The sequence below is a fragment of the Rhineura floridana genome, chromosome 1 (assembly GCF_030035675.1).
Source record: "Rhineura floridana isolate rRhiFlo1 chromosome 1, rRhiFlo1.hap2, whole genome shotgun sequence".
NCBI lineage: Eukaryota > Metazoa > Chordata > Lepidosauria > Squamata > Rhineuridae > Rhineura > Rhineura floridana.
In genome coordinates this window covers 146,968,306-146,994,953 of record NC_084480.1, presented here as the reverse complement: position 1 = coordinate 146,994,953, position 26,648 = coordinate 146,968,306, and the positions used below count along the sequence as shown (strand labels likewise).

General features: G+C 40.4%; 1 protein-coding gene across 7 annotated transcripts in view; it reads right to left on the bottom strand.

Annotated features, from left to right (window-relative positions):
• The window catches only part of TEX15 (testis expressed 15, meiosis and synapsis associated), a 47,894-nt gene continuing 21,246 nt past the window's right edge, over nucleotides 1-26,648 (bottom strand). For 4 of the 7 annotated variants that reach the window (XM_061635921.1, XM_061635931.1, XM_061635940.1 and 1 more), the window contains 6 exons: nucleotides 18,214-18,460; nucleotides 17,202-17,348; nucleotides 14,231-14,393; nucleotides 7,241-13,296; nucleotides 4,551-4,615; nucleotides 1-2,173 (listed from right to left, as the gene is read on the bottom strand). In XM_061635921.1, the coding sequence (XP_061491905.1) occupies nucleotides 1,078-2,173; nucleotides 4,551-4,615; nucleotides 7,241-13,296; nucleotides 14,231-14,393; nucleotides 17,202-17,348; nucleotides 18,214-18,460 (7,774 nt within the window). In that variant the 3' untranslated portion in view covers nucleotides 1-1,077. Of the gene's footprint in view, nucleotides 2,174-2,870; nucleotides 2,938-4,550; nucleotides 4,616-7,240; nucleotides 13,297-14,230; nucleotides 14,394-17,201; nucleotides 17,349-18,213; nucleotides 18,461-26,648 lie in introns of all 7 variants that reach the window. The other 3 variants (XM_061635957.1, XM_061635968.1, XM_061635979.1) reach the window with 3 other exon arrangements.

Genomic DNA, 26,648 nt, shown 5'->3' with positions numbered 1-26,648 from the left:
TTGTGCGTATAAGGGTTGTATTGTGAAATCACTTTGAGATACATACTTCAGTGATTCATAAATGAAATAATACATCCAATGAAAACAAATGGGACATGAGTCTATGCATTTTAGAGACAAGGTTAGTTACCTGAAGCCATGAATATTTCTATTATGCTTTACTGAATTTACCAGTGGCCCAATCTAACTTGAATTGTGTAATATGGTACAGGATCATGTTCTAAGGATTATGTGATAATGATTCTGAAAGATTCAGATTTTCATAAGCTTTAATTTCAGTTGAAAATACCAGACAGCAGTTTTTAATGCCAAATCTACATAAAAATTTTAATCAAGTATTCAAAGAAGCATCACAAGTAAAAAGAAGAAAACGGACGAATGATTGAACCCAGCAAAGGACCGCCGCCAGGCAGCTGAAAATGAACAAGCCTTAGACTGTTTCAACAATTGTAACAAATGTACTGCCTATAACACCACAACTGTTTGCTCTGCTGTAACATGCAGCTACTTCTACAATTACTTGCGTTGTATCCAAAGGACAAACACAGCAGCCATGACTTCCCAGAACTAGCAAATCCCTGTAATAAGTGGGATATCTATGGGTGTTTCATTGCTATGCAGAGAAATGTCTCTTAGCACTGGATGCTGTGTTCACTGTAACAGCACAAGCTTCTGCTTGTATTACAGATACTGATCCAGTATGAGACCAGTATGCTAACTTTCAAATCAACAGCATTTTATTTACTTTAGATTTTTTTTTAAATTCTGAAGTCACCCCCCTAGAGTAGATAGTGTAGGTCAGTTCAAGGTCTAGTTCAGCTCTGTTTTAAAACTGAATGAATGAAACCTAAAAGAATGGGTTAAAATAATAGTGGTGGTAACTGGGTTCCAGTTCTCAGTGTACCTGCAAGGGCTGGTTCAGACGACAAATGGCACCTGTAACTATGCATTCATCATATTGGCTCAACATTACACACTCTAGTTTAGTTGTGTTTGTGTCTTGATCCACAATAAGGAATTTTAAGCGGCAACTAAGTATTTTTTTAAAAAAGCTAGATTTTTTAATTGATTCAGCACTTACTGTAGATCCACATAATCTTGTGAGCCAATATTGGAAGGATATGGAAAAGCAACGTGTGCCAAAGGCTGATTTTCTGCGTACCATAATGGCTGCTGATAATTATTACATGGAAAGCCTACTACAGAACTGACATAACCATACATTGGATACATCTGGGCAAAGTTAAACCTTTGTGATTCTCCAACACTAAAATGACTATAAGACTGTGAATGAAACATACTGGACTGTGTGTTATACATTATGCTTGTAGCTGCAGACATGCCATATGTCAGCTGATGCATTTCATAGGAATTTAATTCCTGGTATGCCTGAATTACTGAGTGAGAATTGCTACCAGTTTGACAGAAGTACCAAGAGTAGTAAGGATGGACTGTACCATAAATGTGCACAGAAGAACACTGCAACTGAGATGTTTCCTCAAGATGTTCGTTTTGACTGAAAGCAGACAATTCAGCAGGTTTTTTGTTATTTTCACTGTATGATGATCCCAACTGCAAATGCTCCAGTTCCACGGATTTTACTTCCATCATTGTTGAGGAATCTAAATTATATGTGGTTGTGCAGTTGGGGATAACAGTTTTCTCCCCACATTTCCCCTCATTTCTACGAGGATTTGGTGGTAAACAGAGAGCTGTGCTACATTCATGCGAAGCATCGCCCAAGGATTCTGATTTTAAGTCATGGTGCTCATTTAGCGTAGAACTACTGCCATCTTTATTAACTGAGCCTTCAGGACATTGCTGTAATAATTGAACCTTCATTGAAGATAAAGAAACATCTTTGTCTCTCTCATTATGGGATGCAAGATATTCCTCATGTTCTTTTGCACTCCAGCTGTTCTTGTTGAAATCTCTTAGATCTGCTAGATTTTGCTGACTGGCTAATATGTTTGAACAAATCAACTTTGGGTCTGAGATATTTGGTGAAGAATGAATACTTGCAAAAGGACAAACAGCTTTCAAATCTTTTATCTGTAAATGTGAGATTGGTGATGTCTCTCTCAAATCATCAACTTTTTTATTCCAGATATTGTCCGTTGAAATGCTTAACTGTAGTTCTTTGTCTTTTGGGAAATTATATTTTCCACTCTTTCTACAAAACAAAAATCAAAGTTCTTTTCAGTGATTTTTGAAACATCAAAACATCATTGGTCTATTAATATTTCAAACTAATGTGAGTTTAGATACATAAACACAATTAATGTTCCTGTGTATTTATTTCTAAACGTTTGTTAGGTTCATATTTTAATAATTTTATGATGCATTTTGGTTATATAGTGACATTTCATGATGGAAACACAGCATTACCATTCTCCAACTGTCTTAAGTGTGTATGTAAAGGTAAAAAAAGTCAGGAGTGGCTAATCTTATGGTTTACTATGTCCACTTAACAATCTGGGCATTCGTTATCATGGTCAAATAAAAGCCAACAAGTGCAGGTCTGATCTGTATCATCTTTACTCAAGGGCTGCATGTACGTGAGAGTGAGACAGAGAGAGAAACTTGTCTGCCTGTGGCCTGTATGTGTAGGACAATATTCAAATATTATGTCCAACACCAAATAAGTAATCTTAATTCATCAGTGTGTAGAGAACTTCTGCATAGGATTAATGTCTACCCTCAAAGCTGGGAAATGTTTTAAATGACATTTAATAGATGGGATTTAAGTAGCTATCTCAAGAAAAGAATAGAAGGTAAAAGATAATTTAGCAAAAACAAGACAGACTGAAGACCTGTCCAAAATTAAAAATGCTTCACCAACTTTAGACTTCATGAAGATCTAATACTACCTGCTGGCTGTTCAGTAGACCTTCCCACAGACAACACTGGTTTCTTCCATACAAGAGAACACAAATCATGTAACGGGAGAACAGAAACAAGCATGTGAAGGTTTTGCTTAAAATTCCATTTATCTATCTGATTGTTCAAGAATAAAAAATGAGAACAAATTAATCCTCACTGAGATAATAATTATGTTGTCTTCTCACGTCAAGCTAACATAGGAATGGCTTTTAAAGAACAGGGAAGGCTGGTACTTTACCAGATCCATTTGAAGATGATCAAATGAACAAGTTATCACTGTCCAAAAGGGGCTACAGATGGCAAACCAGCAGCAGCTAGAAATAGCAACTCCTAGCCACAGCTATCTGGGCCTCCAGTGACAGATCCAGGACTACCTGCAAGCTATTGACCTGCTCCTTCCAGGGGAATACAGCCCCAACCAGCTGTATACCCAACTTCTGGACTCAAGAACTTGTAATATTTTTCAGGATTCAGCTTTAATTTAATGACCCACATTTCTCATCACTTCATAAACTGCAGCTGAAAGTGTCAACCAACTCCACTGAAAAACACTGCAATTAAGGTAATACAAAAATTCTATCTGATTTATGACAGCTGATTCACAGAGTCAAGTCACACAGTGCTACAGTCATCAAGTGATGAACATGTATATTTGAACCAATAGCATTTTTATTCATGATCAATGAAAACAAACACTTTTCAAAATAAAGGTAGTAACACTCTCAGTACTGATTGGTGGCCCAGGGTGTGTAGAACTGAAGGTAGCAAACTCTGGCCTCTGCCAGGGGATTAAAGTCACCGGAAGATGCTGCCCCAGCCACACAGGGATAACATCATAGCAAGGGGAAGACCAACCTGGCCACGTCCATCATCCAGAGGAGGAGCTGTAGCAAGCTACAAGAGCCACCAACTGCTATTCAAGCAAGAACACCAGCAAGGGAAGATCAACCTGGCCCCAACTGAAAATAAATGTCCACTATAGTTCACCCTTTATTCTGACTTCTCTCTTTTTCCTGTACTTCCCTTCCCTTACATGTTTTGGAAAGCCTGATGCAGTGCCCCACTTTTTTAGTTGATGTGGGGTTGTTTGGGAGAAAACATTTGCCTGAAAAAAGATACCAAATAAATAAAAGTAAGGTCTTTGATACTACTGGCAATTTATGTTCTGGACTAGACCAAATGAGATCTAAAAAACTTACTATCTATGTTATTTGATATGCACACATTATATGACATCTAGGGTCTTCTCTCCTTCATCTGTCATATGATAGCAGCAATTACAGCACACTGCAGCAGCAGAAAATGAGAAGCAGGGCCATTCCATCACCTCTGCTGAAAGACCTGTCCCTGAATTGTTGCCATTCCATTTTTATTATAAAAAATCCTACTATTTAACTTGAAGATTACCATGATTGTACACCTGCAGTCAAGCACTGTCTTATTTTAACTGACTGAATGTCAGCCACCCTGGGAGCCTTTTTGGTTGAAGAGCGAGGGAGAAATCCTCTGAATAAAGTAGTAACACCAAGAAGGGCCTCATCCATAAACTCGTATGCTGGCATGACCCTTGAATTAAGTTATGAAAATAGTAGGTTTCAAATAGGTCCACCAGGCACTGGTATTATGTTATGGTTTTATGGATTTTTATTTGTTTTAAATGGTTATACCTTAAATTTCTGCTAGTTTCTTTTTCATGTATATTTTTTGTGGTTGTCATCAATGAAGCAGCAACCTAAGAGGTTAAAGATAGCAATACAAACTGATGTAAGTTTATTATCAACAATATTTCCTTTAACACTTTTTTTATGTGTGATGGTAACTCATGTTGTACATTTGTGTTTTTTTAATAGATTCCACAATGTATCTTCACAGGCACTAACAAGGCCTGTCACATAAAAAGTATAAAAACTATTGGAAAGCATTTTGCGCTGTAGGACAAGACTTTAGATTGGATCTTGAGAATCCTGGACAGAAGGAACCCTGCTGAAGGGGCTTTTCCTGTCCCTCCCCAGTGCAGTCTCATGTTAACTCCTCCCAAATACCATCTGAGGGTTAGCAGACCTTCTAGAATGGAGCAGAGAGGACTCTGGATGGGGGAGGGGAATTGCCAAAATTTGACGGAGATATCTTGTGCTTGTGATTCTTGGCGCCAATGTTTCATATTTTATGGAAAAGGAAGATTTCTCTACTAAAGAGTTTGGAACTGATAACAACAAATCATTATTCATGCTAGGAACCTATACTTGTGCAACATAAAAACTTTCCAAAACCCTATATGGCAAATTAAAGGATTATATCAAGTTTTTTCATGGGCATTTACAAGGAAAAAGGCTATGGCTGGTATACTAGTCTACTGTATCACATAACACACTTGACTAGCCTGCATAAGTAGTAGTTTATCATGATCCTTCTGTACCCATGCACTGTAGAACTCAGAGCCAAATCAACACTATGGCCACCCTATGGAGGATACACAAATCTGCTTTCATGTGGCAGATTAAATGCCCAGTATGTATGGATGTGAAAGTTGGAAAATGAAAAAAGCGGGTTAGAGAAAAATCAACTCATTTGAAATGTGGTGTTGGAGGAGAGCTTTGTGGATACCATGGACTGCAAAAAAGACAAATAATTGGGTGTTAGAACAAATGAAACCAGAACTATCACTAGAAGCTAAAATGATGAAAATGAGGTTATCATACTTTGGACACATAATGAGAAGACAGGATTCACTAGAAAAGACAATAATGCTGGGGAAAACAGAAGGGAGTAGAAAAAGAGGAAGGCCAAACAAGAGATGGATTGATTCCATAAAGGAAGCCACAGACCTGAACTTACAAGATCTGGACAGGGTGGTTCATGACAGATGCTCTTGGAGGTTGCTGATTCATAGGGTCGCCATAAGTTGTGGTCAACTTGGAGGCACATAACACTTGCTGAGTTTACCAGTCTGATTTTACCAGTTTACCAGTGGAATGTTGTTGAAAGACATTCCTCTTTCAACAAGCCTTGTAAGTAGAGACCTTATCCCAGTCTGCATCTGGGTTGGAATTGTTTAAGATATTTTTGAAGATTTTTAAAGATTTTTTAAAGATGTTTTGTTTTTAAGACGTTTTATAGATTTTTTTTAGTGTTTTGGCATTTAGCCCTGGTAGACAACCTATGTTCATTCTGGTGTTGCTGGACCTCTCGGTAGCTTTTGATTCCATTGACCATGGTATCCTCTGTAGTCTAGCCAGGATGGGGCTAAGGAATACAATTTTTACTGTGGTACTGGTCCTATCTGGAGGGCAGATCCCTACTGCTGGCCAGTAGGAGAGCCTATTCAGGATTAGTCCTTGAACAATTAGTGTGCTTTGAATCCATCTTTGCTATTAGAAAAGTTTTGAAGCTCCAGCTGGTGCAAAATGTGGCAGCTAGGGTTTCCTTGGATGCTTGATTTTTGGAGCACATAATTCCAATATTGTTCAATCTGCACTGGCAATTCAAAATACTGGTTATCACCTATAAAGCTATACAGGCATACCCCGCTTAAAGTCACCTCGCTATAAAGTACATGCTCCATACTCTACCATACCCCACTTTAACGTACACGCGCTTCGCAATAACGGACACTTAATGGCATGATGCTGCTGCCATCTAGTGGTGATTGCAGTGCAGTACATGCATAGATAATTGCTTCACTTTAAGTACATTTTCACTTTACATACACGCTCCGGTCCAATTGCATGTGTTAAAGCAGGGTATGCCTGTAAATTGTTGCAGCCAGGATATCAAAATTACATTTTCCCATGTGAGCTTGCCCATATACTGCAATCATTTATCAGAGGCTCTGGTTTGCATCCCATTGCCATCAGAGGCTTGGTGGCCAGGACACAGAGGATGTTCTTCTCATTTGCAGCACTCATTTGCAGAACTCTCTACCATGGGTGGCCCAGTTGGCACCCTCTTCATTGGCATGTTAAAAACGTTTGGTTTAGATTTCTTCCCTCCTACTGTTGTGATCTTATTATGTGACTGCTGTTTGTTAGTTTAGATGCTTGTTTTATCCAATGTCCCCTTTACTGTAAAGTTCCTGTAATGCACTAATACTACTTATCTTCTCATGAAAAGCTTAGCAAATATATAAGAATTTAGCTACTTGTCACGATTGCTATATATTACTTTCATTATATGAGGCAGTATTCAGAGGCAATATATAGCCATTGTGACTAGTAGTCATTTGCAATTCTTGCCATTTTCCCAAGGTTTCTTATCACCAGAAAAACAATACAAGTTATATATGTTTATATTATGTAGATTTATAATCAAACAAAACCATGTACAGTCATTTCAATATAAAAGTGTTGAGTGGCCTTACCTTTTTCTTTTTACTGTGTGAAGGATCACTCTTCTCTTCATAAGGTCCAGGGTTGTCTTCTGAAGATACATTAGCAGGCCTTTTGTGTTGAGACTGAGAACCTGAGGCCTGACAAACTCGAGAGCCACTGCTACACATACTGTCTTTGATGTTATGCTCTTCAATGATATCCACATGCATTTTTGTATCTTGCCTTTTCAACTGGCAAGTTTTTCTCCAGTTTTTAAGCATCTGATATATAACCAGAGGAAGAGGCGATTTCCCCTGTTCAGAACAGACAAACTTCATGTGCTCAATAGTCTTCATTATTTTCATAATGTGAGCCATTTTTCCTAAATCTTTCTTTTCAGCCAGCATCAATTTTTCAAGGAGAGAAGAAAATTGATTGTAATTGCATTCCAGTTCAGACACAGTACTCCCATAATTTAAACATATAGAATATGGCACCAAGTCAACACACATAGAGATGGAGGATTTAGATGTTTGCAGGAGGTTTCTTGTTTCTGAAAATTCTGCAAGCTCTCTTGTGAGAAGATGAAGTGCATATGAGCAATTTAAGTTTTCTGCATAGTCATAAATAACATTCAACTCATCTTGAAGTTCACAGATGGAAGACTCTATCATTTTTAAAAGGTTGTCTTTCCGGTAAGACAAGGAAGCCATTTTTTCTTGACACCGAAAAAGTTCAGGTAGAAGTGATTCATCAAACCATAATAAACTTCGAAATCTTGGTTTATCTTTTTTTCTTGCTATTGAATTTTTAAGGAAAAAAACTGTTTCATATATCATTGCCATTTCAGTATATACCTCAACAGCTTCTGGTTTCAAAATAACAGGACTTATGCCCCCACTTTTCATGAATCCCAGTACATTTTCTTTTGTGATCAAAACACTGACATCCTCTTCCTGTAAAATCTGAAAATACTTTTTCAGCATTTCCATATGTTCCATACATCTGCATGTGAGCTGTTGTAACCTCTCAATATTTGAAGCCTGTGCTTCATCTAATATTTCACCAATACAACAAATATCCTGACGTACAATAAGGGACTTTGTAATATAATAATTTGCCTTATGTTGCCTGTCTGCCATTTCACAGTTACAAGAGCCTCCTGAAGATTCCTTTAATATGTGTTCTTCAATGGCGCTGTTGCAGCTTCCATTTTCAAATTCTTCTACCATATTCTGGTAAGTGTCATAGAGCTTAGATAGAGCAGCTTCATTTAATTTGAGCATTTGCCTCTTCCCATCTTTTAAATCTCTATTTATAAACTTCTCTCTTTCTTTCCAAGCAAGACTCTTAGCAGTATCAAAAAATATGTGCTCAAGACCATACAATGATGTTTTTATGTTCACATCTTCACAGGTCTTTATGAATTCTACCTTTGTAGCAATAATCTCCATTATAACCCAAATATTGTCTTCTTTTTCTGCCCTCCCATTAATTTCAGGAAGGGTTTCATATGTGTTTATTAAATCCATTGTATTTTTTCTGGCATGTTCCAAATCTTCAAGAGTATCTCCATAGTTAGCACCACAAACATATGGAACAGAAAGGAAAAAATCAGATAAATTGGAATTACTTTTAATTGCTGCTTCACATTCCTCTATTTCTCGCCTTAATTTCAAGAAGGAATAGTATGAATTATTTTCCCACCTTGTGTTCTCAAAAGCCTCTACTAATTGTTTGTGGTAGCTTTGTAACTCATTAAGAGCACTGTATTTTAGTCTCCTCTGAAAAGCAGGATAGAGATTTGATTGTTGCTGATAACCTGACTGCCCACCAAACAACTCACTAAACAGTGAATCATCATACCAAAGCAAGCTTCGGAAAGTTGGTTCACCTTCTATAAGCCTCTTCTTATTTTCAATGAACTCAATGGTTTCCATGATAATTTGTAGTTCAATCAGTGATTCTATAGCACAAGGTTTTAATTTATGAACAGCCTGCACCTTTCTTTCAGCATTCCTGAGTATCTCCCTCGAAACTAAGACACGTTCAAAAGAGCATTCCTGCTTTTTCTCAAAAGCTCTAAGAAAGAAAGGAAGGCTGTTTCTGCAAGACATAATGTGTTCGTGTAATATATTCAAAGATGTGGTTTCATCTGCTTTTCTCAAGATCTCTGATATTTTAATGATGAAATCAAGAGATTTTAGTTCAATTCCTACTTTTGGACACTTGATGTCATCACTGAGGTCTCTGCAGTTGTTTGAATGTTCAGCTGAACAACAGATTTCATTTAATCTTGTCCTAGAGTTTGTAGATTTTTTATTTGTTTTATTTGGCACAGAATCATAGTAATGGGCAGGAGGAAAAATAGTAGTTGCAGTAATAGGTTCAACATTTTGTTCCGGAACTTCTTGGAAGTTGGAATGAAGCTGAATAACTTTATTAACACTAACTGAAGAAAATCTGCAGGCTGTTTCCTTACTGGGTGTGAAATGACTTGCTTGTGTCATGTCTTTCTGTTCTAAATCTATTTTTACTAATGGCTTCACAGGAAATTTTATATTTGAAAAATCTGTTTTGGTCTTCGATATCCCCATTTCCTCTGTTTTTTCTCCTTCAAAATCCTGTAATTCATGATTATGAGATGACAGGAACAAGCTATTATCTACCAAGGGCATTGGAGATAGTAGATAACTATTGGATGAAATCCCAGCACTCATGTTCATGTTTTTTTGCTGCACTGGGGATATTTCCAGAGCTTCATTTTCATTAGAAAAAACATTTTCCAGCACTGTAAAAATAGGTGAGGAACTGGAAATATCATCTGGTTTTGCAGAAGATTCTACAGCTGTTTGAACTGGTGTGGCAAGTTTAATTGTACTCGCATTTATATCAGACTCACAAGTCCCTTCACTTTTTCTTTTGTCTGCTTGATTGACAAACCACTCTTTTCTCTCAATCACTGAATTCACATGTTTTGCACTATTTTTGCTTTTACATCTATCAGCTTCAGAGCTGAAGTCTTGCTTTGTCCATCCAATGTTGGTAGCTACATTTTCTTGGATATAATTTTCAGAGGTCAAATTTACGTAAGTCTTCTCCTCATTACTCATAATATGTTTGTCAGTGGTTATTTTCGTGTTTTTGAATTCCATGGTATCTAAACTGGTAGATTTCTCAAAGACTGTTTCAAGTTCTGTTATTTTTGTATTCCTTACATTATCACTGCTACCAGGTATATCTGAAATGCAACCAGATGTTACAGAATAATCCAAATATTGGGAACCGCAGTGTATGACTTTGCATGATTTTGATGAGTCACTTTGTCTTTTCCTTCTAGCTTTTGCTAATATTTTTAAAGATTTTTGAACACTCCACCGTGCTTTTCTTAAGTGAAACATTGCTCCATCTATTTTCTGAGAAAGATGTTTGTTTTTACAAAACAATGCTTCAGTGTTAAGAGTATTCAAAATATTCTTAATATACTTTTCAGACTGCACAAATGTTTTAACTTGTCCCTTGGACAACGAAGAACATATACACTGTTCATCTGAAATGTTATGTTCTTTCCCTCTGTGATAAAAGTTGGAAGTTTTCCAACCCTTTATGTATTTTTCATTTTTTTTATCTTGTAATCCTTTAATACCCTTTTTATGACTCAAATATTTAGCTGCACATTTTCCTGTATCTGTATTTGTTCTGTAAGAACTATGAAAGGAATTCAATTTTGGCTTATATATATTGGTTATTGTAATTTGTAAGTCAGGACATAAATATGTATTAATCAGTTCAGTTTCTTCCACACCATTTTCATTCTCCTTCACAGAGGGATTGTCTGAAACCTTTGTGCTCAGACTAGGTTTTTGAAACAGATTCTCCCAATCCATACGCTCTTGTAAATAATGATACTCATCCTTTTCACCCAATATATTTCCATGACTACATGGGTTCTGTGATATGGAGAGATATTTTTTACTCCCTTCCAATGCATTTTCAATCTCACTAAAAACCTCCAAGTCCTGAATATTATTGTCCTCACATTTTACCCCTAAATCCTGCTCAAATATTTCTGGAATACTATCTGTACACGATAAATTATTCTTCAACACTTCAAAATTTGCATTTGAAGTACCCGTATTCTTAGCCTGAGATTTTTTAATTTCAGTATGCTCTCTGTCCCCCAAAGGTACATGAATAGAGGTGCTTAACATAGAGATAGTGTGATTTTTTTTCTGATGAGGTGTCAGATCTATACTATTTTCTGAATCCAAATCACCAAAATTCTCTGAAACTTCCGTGCAGTGTTTTATAACACTTATACTTTTCTTCATGTCTGTCTTGACATAATTTTCTTTTTCTTTTCCTGATGTTCTTTCTGCTGCATTTTCTGTAGTGGAAGGTATCTGTATTTCAGGGGTGTATATTCCACCTTTTTCTTCCCAGGGAGACGCCTCTTCCAAATCGCTTATGTGTATTTGATTAAAACCATTAGCATTTACTTTGTCGTCCGTTTCCAAATGTCTTTGCTCATCAACAAATATTCCCAAGGAAAGACAACATTGTTTGCTATCTCCAAGAATATTTTTCTCTAATGATTCTGACTCAGGAGGGCATACACTTTTTTCATCACAATCTCTTATTACTGGGTCAGTTCTACAGGCATTGTGTGATTGATGCATGATTCTCTCTTTGAAAGAAGTATCTTTCATTTTCTTTGTAGTACATTCTTCCTTTTCTCTTACAGAGCTGTTTGTTATTCCAGGTGTTGCATATATTTGTTTATTAATCTCTTTAGGAGTTTCAGCCATATTGAAGTTTTCAGATTCTATCGTTGCATGGCATTCATTTTGTTCAAACATCTCTGCACCCATTTGATCATCTGAAGACCATTCACAGCGATAGTTCTCTTCAGTCCGGTTTTCTCTCATGTTTTCAGAAACATGTAGTTTTTGACAAAATTCAGACTGTAATGTATTATCCTGAAAGTTGCAACTTTCAACATTACCATTATGTTCTTCCTCTGATGAAGTACAATTTTTTTGAGCACATTTTGTATCAAGATCTGCTGAGTACAGCATTTCAGAAGCATAACCACCTTGTAATTGGTTACCAATTTTTCCTGTGTTATCCATCTTATCTTTGCTAGATGTTACACTCTCTGGATTTTTGTCCTGAAATTTCCGTTCATTAACCAATGTTTTAGAAGGATTCTGTTGCAATGAAGACAATTTTAAATGTTTAATTTCTTTTTCTGCTTTGACATCTTCCATAAGGATTCTGTTTGGATTTTTGGCTTTGGAGGTCTTGAATTTTAAAGAACTATGACTTAGATTGGTTTTCAAAGAGTGATCTGTATCAGCATTCTGAGAACGCAGAATGCTTTTGTTTATATTACTTAATCCCTGCTTGCTATTCACTGAGTAATCTCTATCCCTATTTAATAGAGAGGCTGCTACACTCTCTTTTAAAGTACTTTCTTCCCATGATGTTTTCTCCATATATTGCCTCTGGTTAAAGGTATATTTAGAATTCAGGAGGAAAAAATCCTCAGATACAGTATATGGACTGCCTACAGCAGCTGATATTTTCATTTCCAAGTTATATTCCATTTCATTCTCACACTGTGAAAATCCATCAAAGATTGCCTCTGCATTTTGCTTCCCTAGGTTTTGTTCCCTTTTTGTTAACCTTGGATCCTTAATCAGTCTTGAAGTAAGTACAGTACTTGAACCACTATCACAGGCAGGAGAAACTCCAGGATGCGTTTTCAAAGGATTTTTATTAGCGTTTTCAGTGTGGGTACTTCTAACATCTCTGCAGACATCCACATATGGTGAATACTGAAGATTTGTTTCATTTGTTTCCATCTGTGCTGAATCCCACCTTTCACTTGATTTGGGTTTCATTTTTCTGCACTGGGTTTCAGCTATAGAGCCACTCCAGTTCTGTAAGCTTCCAGAAAAAGGAGAAACTTCTGCAGATGCATTATTCTGTAAGTTTACTGCACAACTTTCTATAGGCTTTCTGAAATGTTCATAGATGAGCTGGCTTTTACCTATCCTTGTCACTCGTGTACAGTTTTCCAGTGGGAGACTTCTTCCTCTTCCTGTAAATGCAAGGAAACAGATTTGTATTAATTTGGCTAATACTTCAACAAATATTCACAACATTCTGTGAAGAAAGGAAAAGTCAGCATGGTGGGACACAACTCTGAACAAGGAAGAGAAAAAAGGACAAAGGAAAAAACTGAGAGGGAAGAGAAGAAGGTAGAGAAACTAAGGGAAAGAAAGGCAAGAGAAGGTGAGAGCAATAAAAGGGTTTTTTTAAGTCACACTGGACCCAAGGACAGAAAAACTGGATAATGATAGGAGGAAGAGAGGCAAAAGGACAGACGAAAGTACTGATCAGACAGGGGAATGGTAGAGAAGCAGAATAGTTGAAAGAAGCAAGAATGAACAGGCAACAGGATGAAAAGCAAGGACTCAAGGAAATAGCTATATTTGCATATAACTCTAAGCCATGTTTTAACCACTGTTTGCTTCAACAAACTACAAGTTGTCTCACAGATGATCAAACAAACCATAGCTTATTTCTCCGAAGCATGGTTTTATTTCTAGGTAGTCTTGCCGTGTGTCTCTGCAGCTTGGACAGCATCTAGGATGAGGAGTGGCCAAACAAACCATGGTTAAACTGTTAAGTTCAGATAATGCCAAACCATAGTTTGTAAGCCAAATTTTGTAAGCCAACAACAAAGCATGGCTTCACATTAAGGCTTGTTGCCAGAAAACAAACCGTACTTAGACTGCTAGGCTAGATTCAGATGTTCAAATAAACTACGTTTTGGCTAACAAATCATGGCTTAGTGTTATGCATGAACCAGGCCTTAAAGTGGTGATGGCATGACGTTGAAGAACAGCATCCAAGAACAAAGTAAAGCTTTGCCCAACCTTCATACAAAATGTAAGGAGGGGAGGAGGCAGGGAGGACTGTGAATGTATTAACATAAGATTACAAGATACCCATTTACAAACATAGCTTACCCACGTGCTTAGGCAACTTTTGAGGTCTGCACTTTGAAGATGCCACTGGGGAGACTGCCTCCATCTTCTGATTAACACATTTTACTTTTATGACTGCATATGGAAGGCATTGCCTAGGCTTTTCCACTGGTTTTGAAAGTTCATTATATTCATAAAAATATACCTGCCAATGTAAAAAGTATCACAAGAATTTTACTATCAGGATTTAGTAATATTGTAATGTTCATGAAGACTGCTAAAATAACTTCAGGATTTGGTCATATTTCAACAAAACTGATATGTAAAACGTCTACTACATCCATTTGTAAAACATCCACCATGAATCTCTCTCCCTCACCCTACTACTTTTATAAAATCACACAAAACTAAAATCAAGTTCAACTCTAAAGTACAATTCTGAAACCAAGTATCAAAGTTTTTGTGGAAACATTCAAGTATTTTATATATATCAGCTTGAGATACTAGATGTTTTATTACATTTTTAATATTTAAGGTGCCTTGAGCTCTGGAAAGGCAAGGATAGAAATACTGGAAAAAAATAAGGATTGGCAGCAAATATTTAATACAAAATATTTATTCAGTTAACCAGCTTTCCAATAACAGAAGTTATTTAGATGTACAAAAAAGAAAAACAGTTTAAAATGTCAAAGTAAATGAATTAAACACAATGACAATAAAACAAGTTAAAATCAGCAAATAAAATTATAAAATCAAATCAAATAACTTTAAAACAGAGCAAGAGATTAAAACATTGTAGCAATGATTAATTAGAAGAGTAAAAAACTTTTTTTTAAAAAAAACAGAGCTAAACAACTGGGCTAAAACAACAGCATGGTATAAAGTTTAAAAAGCTTGGGGAAATAGGTCTTCCCCTGGTGCCAAAAGTCATAAACATAGGTGCCAGGCATGTCTTTCTGGATAGGTCATTCTACATATAAGAGCTACTAACGAAAAAGCCCTTTCTCTTATAGCTACCTGCCACACCTCATTAGGCAGAGGAACTCAGAAAAAGACCTCAACTGGTGATCTCAATGGCTGGGTAGGTACTTATGGGAAGAGACAATTCAGATACCAATGCCTAAAGCTTTGAAGAGCTTTAATGGTCAAAACCCAGCACCTTGAATTGGAAAAGGAAACAGACTGGCAGCCACTGAAGAGGATACAATATTGGCACAATATGTTTGCAGTTCTCCAATATTAAAAATGATATATTCTGTAGCAACTGAAGTTTCTGAGCCTTCTTCAAAGGTAGTCCCACATACAATGCATTGCAGTAATCCAAATAGAAGGTTACATTCCATGGTCAGAGGCAATATGCTTCTGAATATCAGTTGCTGGAAACTGCAGGAATACTCTTGTATTCATGTTCTACTTGTGGGCTTCCCATAGGCATTTGATTGGCCACCGTGAGAACAGGATGCTGGACTACATGGGCCATTGACCAGATCCAGCAGGCTCCTCTTACTGTTCCACAGAGAAGAGTTGCTTGCCCCTCCCTATTCCTATTGCCAGTGCCCCCCAGAAGCCAGATGGGTGTGTGCACCTAGGACAGCACAGGAGTCCAACTAGATCAATTAAAAGATCAAAAAGTTTGTCTGTATGAACACTTAAATTATAAACTAATCACTACCAGAATACGGAAAAGTTATTCTAAAAGCAAGTGAATCAGAAAGTAATAAATCTCCAAACCATTATGTTTGGCACACCAATTTCTTCAGACCCATAGATCTCTTTAGCCCTATGCAGACATCCACATCCCATGACAGATAATGAAGTCTGTGCTGGCCTCGCACAATCCCATCCCACTCTTTCTGATATTTGCATATTGGACTTCAACTTTGCAAAACGGCTTATGAATTTTTTTTTTAAAAATAAAGCACTAGAAAATTTCCCACCCCATATCACTGTCCTAAAGGATAGTTTTGGAATGGATGAGGCCTATCAAGCTTAAATGTAATCTTTTTATGATGGAAGTGGGTTAGAAAACAGGATCTGGTTGGATATGGGGTTGTATTCTCCCTAAATGACCAAGTTTGCAGCTTGGAGTACTCTTGGATTAGATGCTAACAGTGGAAGCACAGGTTATATTGATGGTTGGGAATGGTTTTTATCAGCTTGAACCAGTACACCCGCTGCCAGTCAGTCACACATAGCTACAGTAACCCACACACTAGTTAAATCCAAGTTGGATTACTGTAATGTACTCTATGTGGGGCTGCCTTTGAAAATGGTTTGGAAAGTTTCAATTGGTGCAAAATGTAGCTGTGCAAATGTTAGTGGGGGTCAGAAGGGTTTCACAGATCACACTAGTTAATGCTGGTTACTAGTGAATTTCCAGACTTCAAGGTGCTGGTATTAACCTTTAAAACTCTAAATGGTTTGGAGCTGGGTTTATGTGAAGGACCACTTTTACTCATGTTTATGGGTACTTTTACCAGCTTGTTGTTAAGATCAACTACAAAGGCCCTGCCAATCAGGCTGGCGGGCATAAAAGATAAGAGTCTCCTTGGTGGTGACTGATGGTTGTGGAACTCCCCTCCTTTGGAACTACAAAAGGCCAGGTGAGATTACTTCAATATTTTTACACCCCTTCATTCTTCATCCAGGCCCTCCTCCAGATCCACCACCATCTGAAGTTCAGTTGGTGATGACTGCAGAGAGAGCCTTTCCAGTTATGGCACCTCAGCTATGGAATGTCCTTCCCAGAGAAGATAGCCTGGTGCCAATACTGATGTCTCTTTGGTGCAAATATTTTTTTCAGTCAGCCATTCCAGCATGTTCGACAATTGTTTTTTTTTCTAGTTTTGCTGCACCTTCTGTGATTTTATTGTTTTTAAATTGTATTCTGCACTCAGTGTCCTGTTACTATAATAAAAATATAAAAATAAACAAATTTCATTTCAACAATACAAGGAACATGAAATACATGATATTTTATTAGGTCATCCATATAGAGTTAACGGCTGCCTACCAAAGAACTAATGGCCTGATCCTCCAGTGAATCCTTAACTGAAGGATGGATTCTGGACATATGGCAATCAAAGTTTGGAGTTGGATCCAAAGCAACTTTCTTTTTGCCCTTGGGAGGCTGAATTTTTTTCACTTTTCCTAAGAGAACCTATTCAGATGCAATGAACAAAAGAAAGCAGCAATCATGTCCAGTGAAATGTTAGTATGATTACATTCAATGACCTAGCTGGACTTTTTTTTTTAACGAACCATATGGATCAAAGTGCATCTTACCAATTACTAGAAGCCCTTAATTATACCATCTTATACCAAGAATAATTTCAAGAGAAAGATTAAAGTGTCAGTCCAGAGACAACTGGGCATAACCAGCATATTGTAGTTGCAATCCTAAATGCACTTTTGAGGAAATCCTACTGAATTCAGTAGGATTTACTTCTGAGTAGACATGCACAACATTTCATTGTGTATGGGGAAACCTATCCACAGTAGTGCTTATCAAACTACGCAGAAACACAGTCTCAAGCAAGTGGAGACAGGTACAAATACTTCCACTCTGAGAAGACCGAAATTCACCAGTCAGATGTTAATGTAGATATTAGCAAATGTATGCACATCAGTGGATTCATATCTACATCTCTGTGCTAATCATCTTACTTGTGTGAAGTAGCATCCAGTTGCAACTAGGAATGGGGAGAAATTCAATTTTGTTTGCATTTTAATGAGAAATTACTTAATTTACATTTCTCAAACCAACATGCAAACCAAAACTTACCTAGAAATTTGCACATCTCTGAATTTTGTGATGCTGTTCAACCAATGTGCACAATAATACATGTATTGGAAAAAAGGTGCATAAAGATGTTTATATTAGTGAAAATGCATACAAATAACATACTAAAATGCATTTTATTACAGGAAATTCCATCAGAGGAAGAGAATGTTTGGATCCAACCCAATGACTCATGTTATACACATCAGCTGCCTAGTATTAACAGTTTCCTTTTAACACTTACCCGAAAGATAATGATATTTTCTACTGGGATTGAATGTTTGGATGCATAATTCAAAGCAACCTCAACATATCTGAATAAATATACTCCAAGTTGAGGATTTCCCAGCTCCTTCACAATATTTAGTTTGTTCTTGGTGGAATGACCAATGTGCAAGCCACTTTGACAAATTTTTGAGACTTCATCTTTAGGCACAATTAGAAAGCCAGAGACTTCTTTATCTTGCCTTCCTTCTTCACGCAACTTAGCCCTAGCAATAAAAAATAACAGGCACACATTTCCAAAACATTTTATACACTTCATATAAATTAACTGTAGTAGTTTATTACTTGTCTTGTATCTAAGAACATAAAACCATGTCATAAAATTTACTAATTTGCTTTTATTTTATACCTGCTTTCAAGAAAAACTTAACTATGTGGGCCTGACCATATTAACATCTCAGTACACACCCTGTCTTGCAGTTGTTCAAGGTATCTTCTTAGATCAACACAATCAATTACTCTTAAATTGTCTGACATATCCCATCCCCAAGAAGCCTCATGAAGCAACAGTCCACACATAATACCAAGTCATGGTTTGGCATTGCATGAATGAACCTCAAGGTCACACACACACTTCATTCTCCCCTTTGTGCACTTCGATTCACTCCCTTATTTCCTGTTATACACAAATGGCAATTTACTGTTATATCAAAACCCGTGAACTATGGCTTGCACTTGCCCTCCACACCAGAAATGAAAACTACATAGTATCCAATTCTAGCGTGGAGAGCAAGTGCAAACCATAGTTTGCTGGTTGAGACTGTTCAGAGCACTTGAGGGGAGGAGATAGCACTCAGTCCAAGACTTGCTCATGTAATGCTAATCTAACCCTGCAAAAGGGACCTCTATAGATGTGGATCAGTAGGAATCACAGGGATTTGAGAGATCCCAAGCTGGTTCAAGAGCTAATCCAAGAATAATGAGCAGGATACTCAGAGATAAATGATTTGAACCCTGCCTTACCCAAGGCCATGATGGATCCTCAGGCAAGGAACCAGAATCCATAGTTCAGCACCTAACCAGCTCATCACACCCCTAAAAGTTTCTGAGAGGAAAGAAGAGGGTGCACCTGGAGACCACTCAATGGTACCAGAAGACAAGGGTTGAAAGTCACTTTAAAATTCTTCTCTCAATTGTGGGGCAACAGCAGGAGTGAGGGCTGATTGCTTTAAGGCTACCAAGGTAATTCTATAATTTATTACATTTATTTAAAAGTTAATTTCTGTAATAAGCATATCAAACTTGTTCTTTTATAACATTGTACCAGTTCTAAGTTCAAACTGTTTATTTTATTTTATAAAACGTGTTCTGTGAAACGTAAGTTTCTCTGCTATTACCCTTGTCTTTAAATTGGAAGGGACTTTAACAGTCACCACCTCAGGGGTCACCATGAGGGAGAGGGTCCTACCTCCCCAAAGCTTTATGATCCCCAGCCTGATTGAACATATCTGACTGGTGGGGGAGTGTGGAAGGCAAATTATTGGCTCAGGTGTGAGGTAAGGATCCGTAAAGTTGGGCATTAGGCCCTTCTCGGTGAGAGTTAGGGTGTCTGTACTATCCTAGGTAAGAGATGGGGTGGGGCCCCAGGATGCTTGACAACTGAGTCATGGATCCAAACTATTCGATTCTAGTGCATCATCTGTGCATGTTTTGTATGCTACTTTTTATTTCTGTGTTAGGCATTATTCTCTGTCCTGTTTAGTTCTAATCTGTTAAATTAGATTAGTTAGTGTTGTTTTATACAGTACTGCATGGAAGTTTTTTGTATTTATTTATTGTTTCTAATATTTTTGAATTGTTAGTATTAATTTGCTATGTTCTGAGCCACTTTGGGCACAATTTTGTGGGAAAATGGCAACAAATAAACAGATGATGATAATTTTTTGTTCTAGCAAAAACAACATGTTGATGAACAATCAAATGTTGTTCTGATAGTTAAAGTTTTAAAAATATCTGACCGATAATTGAGCCTAAGTCTCTGTCCTGTTCACAGCGGGATTCACGAGGCTGAGACGAGGGTGCAATCAATTCTTGTTTTATTAAAGTAATCGATACATCAAAGGCGGCACGCCTCATAGGAAACCCTATGCTAACTCACCATTTTCTAACTACACTCTAGACATGCTCTGCAACGTGTGGAAGGAGTTGATTCAGTGCCCATTTCTGAATGTGGCAGACTTAAATAGGGAAGGTCTTCAAGCGTAACCTCTCACTCTTGCGCACACACGCCCTCTGCCCCATCTGCTTCTCCAGACATCGTGTGCGTGGTGAAGGGGGGCGAACATCCAAAGCCTCATCAGACAGAACAGGTTCCTTATCGGCAGGTTGGGGAGCAGCAGGCGGGAAAGCGTCGGGCATCTCTAGGACCCTGCTTGTTGAAGGAGGAGTTACTGCTTTCTCAGGAGCATCCCTTAACGGTCCCGGGGGTGTGCTTGGAGGCTGAGGGCTGTCTCCTCGGAGGGCAGGGCTATCCGTGGGAACTGACGGGGCAGCAAGCTCGCTCTCCTCCTCAAGGTCGTGCCTAGCCTCAACAACTGGAACGTCCATGCTTTCTAACTGCTGTGGCACCTGAAACTCATGCCTTCCCCCTCCCCGCTCCTCATGAGAGGGCCTGGGCTCAACATCATCCCCCCCTCCAGGCATCCCTTCCTCCCAACCCCGCAGTCTGGGTTTCTCAGGATAAGCCTCATGGAAGTCTTTCACCAGCTCTGGTGCATGCACGTCCTCCTCCGACTCCCATGAGCGCTCAGTCTGATCATAGCCCTTCCAATGAATCAGGTATTGGAGGCACCCCCGGCGCTTCCGCGAGTCCAGTATCTGTTCCACCTCATACTCCGCCTCTCCATCTACCAGGAGAGGAGGGGCTGGCGGGAGAGTCCAGATTCAGCAGCGCCCGGTGGAACACTGGATGCATCTTGAAGGTGGGGGTAATTTGAGTCTATATGCCACTGGGTTAATCTGCGCTTCCACCTCGAAAGGACCAACTCTCTGGTCTTGTAACTTCCGATAGCGGCCGGTCATGGGTAAATAGCGTGTGGACAACCACACCTTGTCCCCCACCTGGATGATGGGACCCTCCTGTCTATGCTGGTCGGCAGCTCGCTTATAATCTGCCTTGGCACGGTCCAACTGTTCTCTAAGCAACTGCTGCATGGCTTGAAGCTCTTGCATAAAATCCTCCGCTGCCGGGACAGAGGGGCTACTTCTAGGGACCGGAAAAGCCCTAGGATGATATCCTAGATTGGCAAAGAAGGGAGTCTGCCGTGTGTGCGAATGCACCGCATTATTATAGGCAAACTCAGCTAAGGGCAAATAGGACATCCAATTATCTTGCTGGTACCGCACATAGCAATGTAAATATTGCTCTAAAACGGCATTCACTCTCTTGGTCTGCCCATCTGTCTGGGGATGATGTGTGGAAGACAGGCTTAACTCACTCTGTAGCAACCGCCACAAGGCTTGCCAAAAATGGGCTGTAAATTGGGTTCCTCTATCCGAGACCAAGCTGTCTGGCAGTCCATGCAATCAGTATATGTGTTGTACGTATAATTTGGCAGTGTCTTGAGCATTGGGGAGCCTAGAGCAGGGGATGAAGTGTGCCATTTTTGTGAGAGTATCCACCATGACAAGGATTGCAGTTTTCCCTTGAAAAGAAGGGAGATCTGTAATAAAGTCCATGGAGACCATCTGCCACGGGCCCTGCAGCGTGCAAAGGGGTTCCAAGAGCCCCGACGGTCTCCTGTAGCATGTTTGGCTCTCATCCAAGTGGGACAAGACTGAACATAGTGCTCCACATCTTCCTTCACTAGGGGCCACCAGAACTCTCTAGTTACCGCTTGAATGGTCTTAAAGACTCCAAAGTGTCCCGCCGTAGGGGAGTCATGACACTGACGCAGCACTTTAGCTCTTAATTCCCCGGGGGGTACATAAATAGTGTCCTTATGGTATAGTATATCACCTTTACAAGTGAACTCCCCCTGAACTGCTTCAGGCTGTGTAGCTAAGTCGGAGAATCTCGCCTGGGCATACGAATCCTGCTTTTGTGCTTCACACAATTCAGTCTCCCAAGAATCCTGACATGCCCCGACTACCCCCTTCTCAGGAGGAATGATCTACTGTAGTGGTTTTGGGGTGAGGTCTCCGCAGTACTCTGGTTTCCGGGACAGGGCGTCGACTCTCTTGTTCTGTGCTTGGGGAACATAGTGAATTTTGAAATGGAAGCGTGCAAAGAACTGGGAACAACGCACTTGTCTCTGATTTAATTTGCGAGTTGTGTGTAGGCTCTCTAAATTGCAATGGTCTGTGCGCACCTCGATCTCATGCTGCACTCCCTCCAGATGATGCCGCCAAGCTTCAAAGGCATCCCTAATAGCCAATAACTCCTTTTCCCAAACAGTATAGTTCTGCTCAGAGTCGGTGAGTTTCCTTGAGAAGTAGGCACATGGGTTCAGCCCTCCCCCTTTCTGGGCCGGTTGCAAAAGGACTCCTCCGATTGCGAAGTCTGATGCATCCGTCTCTACCACAAAAGGGAGAGTGGGCTCCACATGCTGTAGAATGGGTTCTGAGGTGAACTTTTGCTTCAGCCTTTCGAAGGCTTCCTGAGCGGCTACTGTCCATCGGAACGGTCCTGTGCCCTTTAAGCAATCTGTGAGCGGGGCAGTTTACTTGGAATAATGAGCTATGAAGCAGTGATAATAGTTGGCGAATCCTAGGAAACGCTGTAAATCTTTCTTCGTCCTGGGGGGCTGCCAAGAGAGCACGCAACGGACCTTCGCAGGGTCCATTTCCACTCCTGCTGGAGAAATGCGATATCCCAAAAAGTCTATGATGGTTAGATCAAAACCACATTTCTCCAACTTGGCGTAAAAGTGGTGCTCTCATGGCTTCTGCAACACCGCACGCACCTGGGCTTCGTGTTCTTCCTGGGAGTTTGAGTATATCAAGATATCATCCAAATACACCACCATAAAACAGTCCACAAAGTCCCTGAAAATGTCATTCATGAAATTCTGGAAGACTCCAGACAAGCCATAGGGCATCACTAGGTACTCATACTGTCAATAACAGGTCTTAAAGGCAGTTTTCCATTCATCCCCCTCTTACGCACACCAGGTTGTAAGCCCCCCCGCAAGTCTAATTTCGTGTAAATCTTGGCAGAGCGCAACTGCTCCAACATCTCCCTGATGAGGGGTAAGGGGTAGCTATTGGGGATCGTGATTTGATTGAGGGCTCTATAATCATTACAAGGATGTAGCTCTCCCCCCTTCTTCTTGACAAACAACAACGGCGCACCAGCGGGGAACTGCTACGGACGAATGAAGCCTCTTTTCAGATTGGAGTCCAGAAATTCTCGCAAGGCTGCCAACTCTGGCTCCGACAGCAAGTATATCCTACTGGCGGGGATGTGCGCCCCAGGCATTAAATTGATGGCGCAGTCATATGGGCAGTGGGGAGGTAACTGATCCGCTTCCTTTTTGTCGAATACATCTCGGAATTCACCATATTTAGCAGGTAACGTTATTTCCTCGGAGGGCAGTACTCCTGCCACTATTTCCAGTTCCCCAGAGGGCTGGCAATGTTGATGACAGTAGGTGGAGGTAAAAAACCACCACAGCTTCGTCCCAAAAGATGGTGGGGTTGTGCTGGACCAACCAGGGCATTCCCAGTACTACTGGGAAACGCGGTAAGGACGCCAGGTAGAACGACACTTCATCCCGATGCCCTCGGATTTCTACCTTCAAGTTCTCTATTGTCCTTGTCACCCCACCTGATTTTAAGGGTCTTCCATCGATGGTTTCCAAGGCCAACGGTTGGTTCAGCTCTCTGGTTGGGATGGCATGTTTTCGCACAAAGTCAATGTCTATGAAACGAGAGGAGGCCCCACTGTCAATCATAGCTTGGGCCTGGAAGCCTTGCCCTGAGGGCAGAGTGAACCGGATAGGTAGCAGTAGAGCGCCTTGAGACGGGAGAAAAAATTGTGGAAGCCTGGCGTTGGCACTACCTCCCAGCTCTTCGGCCTTCACAAGAGCTGGGATGTATAGTTTTCCGGCAGCTGGGTTTTTCTGGCCTTGGCCCCACAATTCCAGGCCAGGTGGCCGGCTTTCCCGCAGTACAGGCACAGTCCTTCTCTCCGTCATTTCTCCTTCTCTTCTGACAGGCGCGGCCTGGCTCCCCTAATCTGCATGGTCTCTTCCCCCGAGGGAGTCGGGGCTCCCGCGCTGGGTGCAGAGTGCACATGGGGCAGAAGGACAGGTGCCTGAGCACGCAAGGGTTCCATCCTTCATTCCAGCTTTCTCCCCTCCAGGCGGCTGTCTATTTGCATACTCAGTTGGATCAAACCTCTCTGCATGTCGGGGGGCGTAGCGTGCACCAGCTCATCCCAAACTTCTGAATTAAGTCCATTCCCGCAAAAGTACATCAAAGCGGGATCATTGTAATCCGTTTCTTGGGACAAGACATGAAAAGCGTTGGTGTACGCCCCCACTGAGCCTCTTCCCTGCCTTAGGGTTCCCAGTTGGTGGGCCACTGTTTCCTTCCTCTGTGGATCACGAAACATCTTAGAAATCACGTTCTTGAAGGCATCAAACTGTCGCAGTACCGGGTCATTGCGAATCAAGTACGGGGTAGTCCATTTGGCTGCCTCTCCTTCCAGAAGGCTAATGATGAACACTACCTTTGCATCATTGGTCAGGAACTCTGCCTGTCTCACATGGATGTACAACTCACACTGAGCTAAGAACATAGTGAACTGGTCGCTTTGGCCCCCATAACGTGCAGGGCGCCCCACTGGAGACTTGATAGGGGCTGCCACCGCTCCGGGTGGCGCAGCTTGGATCTGGGCAATCAGTCCTCGAAGATTCTGATTGTCTGCTTGCAAGGCTTGAGTGGCTGTTCGAAGGGTCTGGTTCTCGGTTTCCACGACTTGTGTAACCGCTCGGAGATTCTGGAAGTCAGCATACAAGGTTTCCACGGTGACTGCGATTCCCCCAATGGCTCCGTTCACATCCATGTCATCCGCCATGGGAACAGGCACGAGGTGGGAGTGTGGCTGAATCAAACTGTCCTGTTCAGAGCAGGATTCACGAGGCTGAGACGAGGGTGCAATCAATTCTTGTTTTATTAAAGTAATCAATACATCAAAGGCGGCACGCCTCATAGGAAATCCTATGCTAACTCACTACAATTTTCTAACTACACTCTAGACATGCTCTGCAACATGTGGAAGGAGTTGATTCACCCCCCATTTCTGAATGTGGCAGACTTAAATAGGGAAGGTCTTCAAGTGTAACCTCTCACTCCTGTGCACACACGCCCTCTGCCCCATCTGCTTCTCCAGACGTCGTGTGCGCGGTGAAGGGGGCAAACATCCAAAGCCTCATTGGACAGAACAGGTTCCTTATCGGCACGTTGGGGAGCATCGGGCGGGAAAGCATCGGGCGTCTCTAGGACCCTGCTTGTTGAAGGAGGAGTTACTGCTTTCTCAGGAGCATCCCTTAACGGTCCCGGGGGTGTGCTTGGAGGCTGGCTGTCTCCTCGGAGGGCAGGGCTATCCATGGGAACTGACGGGGCGGCAAGCTCGCTCTCCTCCTCAAGGTCGTGCCTAGCCTCAACAACAACTGGAACGCCCATGCTTTCTAACTGCTGTGGCACCTGAAACTCATGCCTTCCCCCTCCCCGCTCCTCATGAGAGGGCCTGGGTTCAACAACCTCATAGCATTATGACTGGCCAATGCAACTTTCTGCACTTATTATAAAGAAACCTGCATGCTTTCCTGAAATCTAGTCTTCTGAAAGAATGTTTGCTTAGCATAACTGGGCCCACAAGTTTTTGAAGGGTGCACCAAGTTGAATTCCACAGGTGGCATGATCAAATATTTCTGCTGCTTTCCCACCACTCAGATGAAGAGAGGAGAAGCATGAAATGGAATCAGAAGTGAACACTTGTTGGAGGAGACAGGTTGGGGGGGGGCACCACTTATAATCCATTACCCCTGTATATATATACAAACCTAGAGCCAAACCAAAATACAATACCTTAACAACACTTAAGTTCCCCCCTCCCCTTATGTATTTTCACTTCAACAGTCAGATTATAGACTGTCAGATCAGAATTTAGGCTGCACATGCACAATCTGTTACTACCATTCCAAAAATAGGATATAAGGCATGAATCCTGCATCCCCAGCACACAGACTTGCCAAAACAGAGAGTCTGAATATTCTTTTATGGGGATGGGTTTTGACAGCTGAGGTTGTGATTTCACACAGAGGGTTGATCAATAGTTGCTAGTTTTCTCAATTACATTTTAACTGGTTGTTTTACATTCCATGAATTGTCAGGAGCGCTAAAAATAATGAATTTTACTGAACAAAGTTTTTGAGTAGTGTGGCTTAT